This window comes from Arachis ipaensis, chromosome B04, assembly GCF_000816755.2.
Source record: "Arachis ipaensis cultivar K30076 chromosome B04, Araip1.1, whole genome shotgun sequence".
Taxonomy (NCBI): Eukaryota; Viridiplantae; Streptophyta; class Magnoliopsida; order Fabales; family Fabaceae; genus Arachis; species Arachis ipaensis.
The window spans coordinates 22,991,363-23,001,011 of record NC_029788.2 but is presented as its reverse complement, the minus strand read 5'-3'; the positions used below and the strand labels follow the sequence as shown (position 1 = coordinate 23,001,011).

The 9,649-nt window shown below is 40.6% G+C and overlaps 1 protein-coding gene across 6 annotated transcripts; it reads right to left on the bottom strand.

Moving 5' to 3' along the window:
• On the bottom strand, window positions 222–6,393 carry LOC107639211 (protein MID1-COMPLEMENTING ACTIVITY 1). Of its 6 annotated transcripts, XM_016342680.2 has the most exons (10): window positions 6,125–6,393; window positions 5,569–5,728; window positions 4,825–5,115; window positions 4,282–4,722; window positions 2,820–3,229; window positions 2,496–2,593; window positions 2,026–2,097; window positions 1,440–1,546; window positions 1,158–1,251; window positions 222–510 (listed from the first exon to the last, which is right to left on the bottom strand). In XM_016342680.2, the coding sequence occupies exons 4-10, from the start codon at window positions 4,690–4,692 to the stop codon at window positions 458–460; spliced, it is 1,245 nt and encodes a 414-aa protein (XP_016198166.1). In that variant the 5' UTR covers window positions 4,693–4,722; window positions 4,825–5,115; window positions 5,569–5,728; window positions 6,125–6,393; the 3' UTR covers window positions 222–457. The 6 variants fall into 6 exon arrangements, with proteins under 6 accessions (XP_016198166.1, XP_020976638.1, XP_016198167.1 ...); XM_021120979.1 differs by having other exon boundaries at window positions 4,282–5,115; window positions 5,569–5,760; XM_016342681.2 differs by having other exon boundaries at window positions 4,282–4,968.

The window sequence follows — 9,649 nt, the reverse complement described above, 5'->3', positions numbered from 1 at the left end:
GAAATCGGTGGGTCCAATTTCCTAGGAAAAAAATGTTTGCCCATCACAATTCGGACGGTTCGATATGTGTTCCTCTCTCTCAAAGAAATCGAACTGTCCAATTTCTTCTCCGTCAGTTAACCGCTGTCACAACAGTGTATAACACCCCTAACGTCCATAACGCTGAGTTACACGCACCTAAGTGTCATATCCAAAAAAATTAGCCGACAAACATACCATGATTTTAGTAAACTAAAATCAAATTATATTAAACAAGGAAACCAATACATCAGTGGCTAAATCTGTAAGCTTTACACATGGGTAAATGAGGCCAGAGGCATTGAGGAAAAAGTAAAAAAGAAAAAGGAAATACATAGTTTCTGTCTTGCTATGAGTCCCAATAGCCATTTGCCTCTATTTAATATGTGGTTCAAAGACTCTTGGATCCCTAAATAACCAAAAGACAATCTCATTTGTTCTAAGATTCCATGTACTGGGAAGGTGGAGGGCTTGTTTTGGTCTTCTCACGATCTGCAAGTGATTCAACATTAAACATAAAATGGCTTTGATGGAATGCAAATTCATATTTATAACGAAAACAAGTAGACCAAGAAAACCAAGCTGGATACAATTCAATTATGACTTTGGATTATATTCTATTTGTCATTTAAGTCCACCATTATGGATATGCTAATGTGTCACAGTAAATGGGAAAAAAAAATCTAAGTGTGAAGGATTGAAGTGATAACATGTCATGTGATATTAATCACCATTGAATTTATAACTTTTATCATGAGCTCCACTACCTTGATTCAAGGATAATTAAACTCACTTTCTTACTTTACCAACTTCACTTTAGAAGAACTTGATCCTGGTAAATGCAATGTGTTATGGCTATGTGGCACTACCAGCACATGTTTGTCATGACATGTGTAACTTAACCTCACATGTTAGCGAATCTCATCTCATGACTAGACTAAAATGACCCACCAAAATGCTGATTTGGATCTGCAGGGGACTAAAATTACTTAGGACTACAAAGTCGAAGACTAAAGTGAACCTTCACTCCAATTCAAGAGGTTTTTCTGAGAAAATGAAGAGACAAGACCAAAACACTTGTAGAAATTAAGGACTAAAATTGCTTATGCACAAGAAGCAGAAGAATGAGTAGGACATACCACTAACTCCGCGGATCTCCACTTCTCTCCATTCTTGCACAAGGGCACAGCAGCAACACATCAAATGAGATAGAAAATCATCAATAAAGCCTCCCTGAAATAAAATTTAAATATTAGTACTTAAACATTTTATAGAGACCAAAAAATGTACACAAGTTAATACTAATTCCTGAATTCCATTGTATTGCTAGCACCTTAGCAAATACACTTTATGCATCTTCAATGAAGCTAACAACATCTAAATACAAACATAAATAAGAGAAGAGAGTTAGCAAGCATTACGGTGATGTTCAACATCTTCCGAAGCTTCCTCCTTACACAGCAGGTATAACAACAGCAAGACAAAACCAACGAATATGCCATCAATTCACTACATGCATCTCCAGAAGCTGGAAAAACACAACTAAGATTAAAGTAGCTGGACCTCGATAATCTTTTGAGTATTTCAAATTAACTGGATTGAAGAAGTGCATACAGTGAGAAGTATTTGAATTCTGGATTAAAAAATGTAGCATTAATCTCAAACAGAAAAGGTCTGAATGACATAAGAGTATTCTTCACAGTATGAGAAAGTGCAGATTGATATAAATGTTCAGTTCAATTGATGAAATAAAGATTTCAGATTGCATCATGATTGCTTCTCACAAAAGTATCGGTAACCAGGGAAAGATACTAGGTACAAAATTAAAATTGAAGCCAAATATATAACTTTAAGATTGATATAAACTTGACAAACTTAAACTCTAGACTTGTTGGAAAGAAACATATAAAAAGAAACAGCAAGAACCATTTGAAAAGAAATAGCACATGGATGTAGATTCATCACATTTAGTGCTAGCAATACTGGAATAGATTATGACTAACTTACATATGGGCCTGCCTTTTGCAACAGTGGCAATCTTTGAAAATGTTCCACAAGGATAGAAAAATGTCTTCATACCTGCAGATCAACTGCCATATTTAATATTCATTACTTGAGAAGAAAGGTCTAGCAAAATCGGAGAGTCCTCCTATAACCCTGTTCTTTTCATTAAAAAGCACACTGTCGAAAGAAAGAGATGTTATACTTGGTGAGACTACCTATTGGAAATTATTCAAGCATATCAACATGCAAAGTAAGAAGAAAAGAGAAAGGAAGCTTCCACAATTAACAAACTTTCCTGTAGTAGTAGTCTCGTTCAAGGTTCAGGGAAAAACAGACTTTTAGCAACAGTATATAGCCAACTTTATCAAATAATTTTCTTTCTAATTCGATTTAATTGTCTTTTTTTCATCAAATCAAGGGTTTGGCAACATCAAAAAGTAAAACTAATGAAAATCAAGCAGGAGAGAACTTACAAAGAGAAGGTTCAGAACAACAGCCAAGTAAATCAATATGCCAGTGATGCTGATATGAACCTCCATTTGACAGCAGATCCTTTTGGGAAACTGCTGATCTGTTTCAGTTTGGGCACATAAGCATCATTAGAAGAATTATGAAAAAACAGGATTGAAGAAGCAGGAACTTTAGAGTAGTCAAAAAAAGTAAAACTAAGGGAAAAATTTAGGTCTTCCTGGATGTCAGAAGTGCATGAGTTCACTCAAGATTCACAAAATATTGTCATTGTTGGTCAACTAATTATCTCGAAATACATATTAAAGTTAAGGAAGAGGAATAATGACCTTGATGTGGAAAGTTGGTCACTTTTAACTTGGTATTTCTCACTAGATGAATGGTCGTTGTCATTATCTACATCATTATAATTGTATTCCTCCTTCTTATGAACCATGTCAGTCTTCTCTGGAAGAGTATGAGCTGCAATTTCTGTGACATCTAACAACCATTGAATGACTTGACATTGATTCATATCAAGATTTGCTTGTGAACGTTGTAGCTCTAGTCTAAGCTTTTCATTTTCTTTTTTAAGTGCTTCAGTGAATGAACAGTTGGGATATGAACAAGAAAGTGTTTTCTTCAGCATTGCAGCATCATCTTTGTCAGGATCTGGTTTTAAAATAACTGTCTGCACCTTTTCATCCTCAACATCCAGTGTGTACTCACGTTGATCCTTTTCAATAACTTCAAGTCTCTCCTGAATATTCCAGAGAATCAATAGATTTTTAACCCTTTTTTTTTTTTGACAAAATGATTTTTAAGGAAAATGCGACAAGATAAGTCACAATATAAAGCAAACATAACTGTCCTTATAAATGTTAGGGAAAAAGTAAAATCTAAAGCAAAATGATGCAGATTGTGCAAAACCCTCACATGTATCAACACTCAAAACATGGGGAAAAGCAACTAAGATTTGAATAATTGCTCAAAGTTACATCTTCGGCTACTGCCTTTTGCATACAGCTACTAGTTGAATGGAAATCTTTGGTAAAAGTAATACCAACTCTATCTAAATCTAAAACACATCATTTCAACTAATGTATGTTTGGGTCGTCCTATCCTCAGCATAAAATACTTAGCACAAAGCATTGGGAAATTTTCTTATGATTGCCAAGAAATATGAATCAAAATGCTTTGAGTTTCAAAAGGTGCATTAAGCGAAATGCTATTTAAACTAGTTAACTATACAGCCCATCTTTCGGAATTCTATTATCTAGTGTATCAGATTCAACCACATGCAACTGTTTCCTCCCGCACCCACCCACACACCAAATGAAAAAAAGAAAGAAGAAAAAAGGCAACCAATCAATAAACAGAATAGTCTAGGACAATCTAATTCCTGCCAAAAAGTTATTCCATACCACCAAGAGTTAGGCATCACTTGAATGAAGCAATCTCCATATAAAAACTTGACAGCTTCAAACTAAAACATTGCTCAATGTTGAAGCTGAGAGAAAAACTATAACAAATGTTGAAAATCAGTCAAAAGTTGCATTCCCAGTCTATTATTTTTTCACCTAAGGATTAACTGAATTATACCCCCACTACCAATAGCTTAGGTGACCCTCAAATTCCTCCCTACTGTTACTAGAAACCAGGAATGTTATAGCTTATAAGCAAATATGTTTATGAAAACCAGACAGAATAAATAATACCGAAAACTCTTTCCTCTTATTTTCTTTTTATGACCAAAACACAAAATTCCAATTCAGAACAAGACATAGCATTGTGAAAAGCAAAAATAGCTACCTTGACTCGAGCATTGTCAACAAGAGTGATGAGCGGAACGAGCCGCAAGTATCTGTCAATCTCGTTCTGTGCCTTCCTGAACTGATAAACAATGTTCCATCCCATAGCCAGCAAGTAGAGGTAGCTCCTGTCCTGACAACTATTCACCAATATATATGACCTTCTGAGAGCATCCTCAAGCTGCTCCAATGGCTCCCTTGTGTCAGGGTACCTCTTCAGCTCCGAGATCTTCAGCTGCTCTAACAAGTTCCCAATCAACTTGAGATGCTGTGCAAATTGCCTGCAGTTTTTCTTATGCATCCTCGCCGTGCTCGCCGCTTTCACAATCAACCCAATCAAACGCACTGCATCTAGACCAGTTAACTGAGCCACATTGGCAATTTCTCCCATATGATCCCAAGTAGACGCCATTGCTTTGCTCCCTCGAAAATCAAATCAACCCTAAATTACAGATATGTAAGTGTTGAAACTAACATAGAGAGAAACCGATATGAAAAAGAGGAGGGAGAGTTTTCTTATTCATGCATTGAGTACAAGAACTACCCCAGGATGGAGAAAGAAGGGACTGGTAGGGTCTGTAATTGGATTCATGGGGCTTCGAGTGCGTGCCGCTTGAATTGCATTCTGGACTACAAGATTGGCCAATGTTTGTAGATCTAGGCCATGAAGAGAAGGGTTTGGAGTCACCTGATTTGAATCCATCAAATTCTTGAGCTACTATTTCATTGTAGAAGATGAATCAATGCTGAGTAGTCTTCTTCTCTAGAACTCGTGATCGGAACTTACCATTTCATGCTTTGAGAATATGCACAAACGGTAACGTTCTCATCAGCTCTATCGTGTGAGTTGAAGAGAAGAGAAGAAAGATTAGGTAAGAAAGAGAGAGGAGAACCAATCGGAGAAGAAGAGAAGGAAGGTGTAGCTGCATTGCAATGGCAATGGCTCACTGTACCATGTTGAAACTAACAGAGAAAAACTATATGAAACAGAGGAGGGAGAGTTTTCTTATTCATGCATTGAGTAAAAGAACTAGAAGCTTCTTTAAAATTTTATGGACCTTGTGAAGCTTATATACAGAGACTACTAAGCTAGTTTTCTAACTGAATTGTCCAATTTGTCATCCTCTAATTATTCACTTTAACTTATTTTTCATTAACTAATTCAGCTGCATATTACATTCACAGTAAGCCTCAGCTCAAATCTCTAATTTCCATAATCGCTTTTTTTTTTTTAATTAGAAATTACAAGACATGAATAGTGTTCATGCATTTGTTTTTTTTTTTTTACCTCTGTTTAGTGGTTAAGCATATAATAACATTGAGTTCCCTAAGCCTTTGATGGTTGAAAATGATTATGTGAAGAAGTAAGAAAATGCTTGAACAGTGGAGGACTTTGTGTGCCGGATCAAGACTCCTTCTGGAAAATGTTTCTCAGAGACAGCATTGGCCTACAAGATTTGAATAATCAGAGACAAGGGCACTGCAAAACATAGCAAACATTCTTTTTCTTTTTTTTTTTTAAATAATAATAATAATAATTTTATGCAGAACCGGCCGGTCACCGATTCGGTCCAACCGGCCGATTTTTGGCCGGTTCGCCGGTTCTTTGCCGGTTCTTTCCAGAGCGGTTTCTGCAAGAGGACCGGACCGTTTGCATCGCCGGTTCGCGGTTAAACCGGTCGAACCGGCTGGTCCGGTCCGGTTTTCAGAACCTTGGAGTTCATAACTTCAAAGACATACTAGCTAGCATGCCTGAATAAACATTGCAAAATAATCAATCACCAGCTCCAGACAAAAATTATAACTATATTTATTTATTCATTCCATTATTTAATTTAGTTTACCTTTTGCTTGCTTCTAAGAAGTGGTTACGTTACGTGAAATGGGAAAAGGAGCGTCATAAACACGGAAGAAGTAGAACATTGAATTCAGTTAAGGGCAGACATTGCTTTGCGAGAAGGAGGACTTGCTCCTCTGAAATACTGTTTGTCTCTCTGTCTCTCTCTCTTTCTCTCGCACACGCTCTTTCTCGCTCTTATCTCTCGGTTCGGTGTCGTTTGTCTTCTGTTTTGTGCAGAGCACGGGGGAGACGGGGAGTGCTTGGTGCAGAACTCAAAGTACCAGGGTGCCCTCCGTTTAGTCGCGTAATTACGAGGGTGCCACCATGTACGCTTCACGGACTGATGTAAGAGGCAAAAATAGGTGAAATGAAAATAAGTGGAGAACAATCAGGAACCAAAAGAATATCAGCCAAAAATCAGCTAAAATGTGTTTGGGCTCCATGAAAAATTAGGTTTTGGTTTGTACTCCGTGATCTCAGGAGCAGTTTTCAAATATATTATTCAAAAAATGATTATAATTAAACGATTTTGTTTACTTTTTGGCTGATCACCTTTTAGTTCCGTATACTTTTTCAAATAAGTGTAGTTCTCCGTTTGTTTTTGGAGACAAGAGATAATAGAATGGAGATAATAAAAATTATTTTTTTTGTATTGTGTTTAGATACGATGAACAAGACATTAATATATTGTCTTGTATTATGTTTGGATAGATATGGATAAAATTAAGATATTATACAAAATGATTAAAACAACTATGTAATTCCAAATTTTTTATTTTAAGTACATGTTCGGCAGGTCGGGTACCGGACGGTTCGGGTTGGGACCTTGAGGTCAACGCTTGGGATGATGGAGAGACTCGCTGGGTCGTGGTTTCCTGGTCCCGGGCGTGCGAGGTCCCGAGCACTTCATATGGGGAGGAGGGGTGCCACCTGCAAAGACACTCCGACGCCCTTGTCAGAATATGTGCAGGCGGAGAGGAAATGGTGTGAGAATGTGACGTACCTTGGGGGGAGAGCCAGTCTCCCCCTTATATATATGTCAGTAGTGGGCCCTTCCAGTGGGCAGGCCCATACCCTCAAAGGTGTTGTCCCACGGCTGTGTGCAAGCCGTACGGGACGCGTGTCCGGGTCGGGTGGAGGGTGCATTACTGGGCTGGCGAGAACTCGGGTCGGGTTGACCCGCGTGAGTTTGGGCCAGGCCGTAACAGTGCCCCCGACGCGTCAGCGGTGGCCGTAGGGGCCATCGGTGGCGCGTGATGTTTACACTCGTGCGTTGTCGTTGGGTCGGCTGATCGTGGGAGGGACGCGTCTCTTGTGCGCGTGTCTCTTGATCTGCTGTGGCATCTGTTTGCCGTTTCGTTCTCCGCACTGGGCATTTAATGCTCATAATGATTTGAAAAAACCCGTGCGCAAAGACCATTTTGCCCTTGCTTCCTTTCGCGCTTTTGGGGGTGGTTTTTAAACAGTTTTCTCCCTATCCACCTCCCACTCTTATCATTTCCAACTTCTTCTCTCCCTAACATCCAAAGCTTCCTGCGCGAACTTCTTCTTGCTTCAACTTCCAGTCCAGATTTTCTTCATCGTTCCAGGTAATCTTCTGGTTTCTTTCTTCTGGTATCTGTGTTATGTTTCGCTGTTGTGTGATTGCTGTTTGCATTTGTTGCATGGCTGGTTTATTTTTGTTGAGAGGTTTTTTCAGTGCTGGGATAGGTGAGTTAGGGAAGGGGTACCATTCCAGGATAGGCTTTTTTGGGTGGTTTGTGAGGTAGGCGTAGGTTTAGCCGCCAGGAGCTATATTCGTGAGTTGTTTTCTTGTTTGCCTATGTTTCTTTGTCGTTGTTCTTCTTACTTCCGGTTTGACGACTAACGTTCTTGTTGTTTGTCGCAGTGGAAATGTCTGCCACCGTGACCGGTCTTGAGAATCTGATGAAAACCTTTTTTGAGGTAAGTGATGATGAGAATGCCGAAGAGAAGGACGTCGGCAAGTCGGAGGGTCCTTCAGGGGAGAAGGAGGGCCAGGCTTCCCCTACCCGGGATACCGAAACGTCGGGAAAGCAGGGCGTAGGGGGTCAGGCTTCCCCTACCCATGAGGAGGGGCCTGCTGACGGGCAGGCGACTCTCACCCCTCATCCGGATAGCGACGTGGAGCTTATCCACACTCCTAAGAAGCGAAAGATGTCTTCTAGCCCGGAAGGGGCCCTCACCATAATGGAGAGGAACTTTAATGCTACCAAATTCATTGACTCCCAACTGATACCCGGGACAGAAGAGCATTTTCATGAAACCGAACTGTCCGGGCAGGCGAGGTGGATGTATCGCACCTTGCTTCGTGGGGCCGTGATAGCTCGGAAGGCCGAATTCGAGTTATCCGGTATGGAGGCGCTTCGGAGAAAGCTTGAGTCCTCTGCTAAAGCTAACAATGACTTCAAGGCTCAAGTTGAACTCCTCCAGGGTCAGCTGTCTGAGATGGGGGGAAAGCTTAGCGCTGCTGAGGAGAAGTCGTCGTTTGTTGCGGAGAGGTTGAAGGCGTCCGATGAGACCGTGGCCCGGCTTCTTGAGCGTGAGATGACACTGGAGGGTCAACTGAACGCCGCTCAGGGTCGGGTTGTCGCCTTGGAAAAGGAACGGGAACAGGCCGTCTCGGAGGCGAAGGCTGCTAAAGCAGAGGCCGCTGAGCTTAAGAAGAAGCTTAAGGTGGCCAAGGAGCAAGGGAAGAATGCCATCTTGATGACCGAAGATGCCCTGAAGGCTCAGCTGAGGATTGCTGCTCCTGATTTCGAGACGTCGTCAATTGGTGTTTTCAAGACTATCCAGGACGGGAAAATTGTTGATATGCCGAAGAAGTGAAGTCTTGTAACTTAGGATATTTTGTAATGCATTTGCTGAACAACCTGTTGATATTTTGTCGTTTTGTTTGCCCTGAACAATTTACTTGTCCGTTCCATATTTTGACGCTTTATAAGTTATCGTCGTTTGATTGCTATGATTTTTGCTTGTTTTGTTATTTTGTCGTGTTGCCGTTATCGTGTTACCGTTTATTCTGGGCGGGCTTATTTCTTGTGCCCGTCTCGCCGTTTTCGCATTTGGTAGCAGTTCGGACCGATTTGGTCGCGTAATCGTCGAATTGGTTGAGGCCTATGAGCCGTCTGGCTCCCGGGGTGATCAATCCCGGGGTGATCAATCCCGGGGTGCCGTTTTAGGTTTTGGTCATGAGAAACAGATATGAAGTAAGAAAGTTTTAACAAGTAAAAAATTTGAACAAGTGAAAATTACTCGTTAGTTGGGCAAGCATTTGACAAAGTAAGTAAACAAGATGAATTAATCATGTGGACAGGGCAAATATTAACTATTTGGCTAGGCTCCCTGGTCGGTGAGCCGGTGGGTCAGGAGTAGAACCTCTTTAGGTTACCTGCGTTCCATGTTCTGGGTATTTCCTTGCCGTCATGCCGAGTACCTCCCTTACCCTGTAGGGACCTTCCCAATTTACCGCCAGCTTGCCTTCCCCTGGGGTCGGGACGCCGATGTCGTT

Bases quoted from the DNA above. Each gene is read 5' to 3' on its own strand.
- LOC107639211 (XM_021120979.1), bottom strand. From the start codon at position 4,692: ATGGCGTCTACTTGGGATCATATGGGAGAAATTGCCAATGTGGCTCAG. The intron at 2,098-2,495 runs GTAAGTTCTCTC...GTTGATCTGCAG, and splicing joins TTGTTCTGAACCTTCTCTTT to GTATGAAGACATTTTTCTAT. The intron at 1,252-1,439 runs GTAATGCTTGCT...ATTTTATTTCAG, and splicing joins GGAAGATGTTGAACATCACC to GGAGGCTTTATTGATGATTT.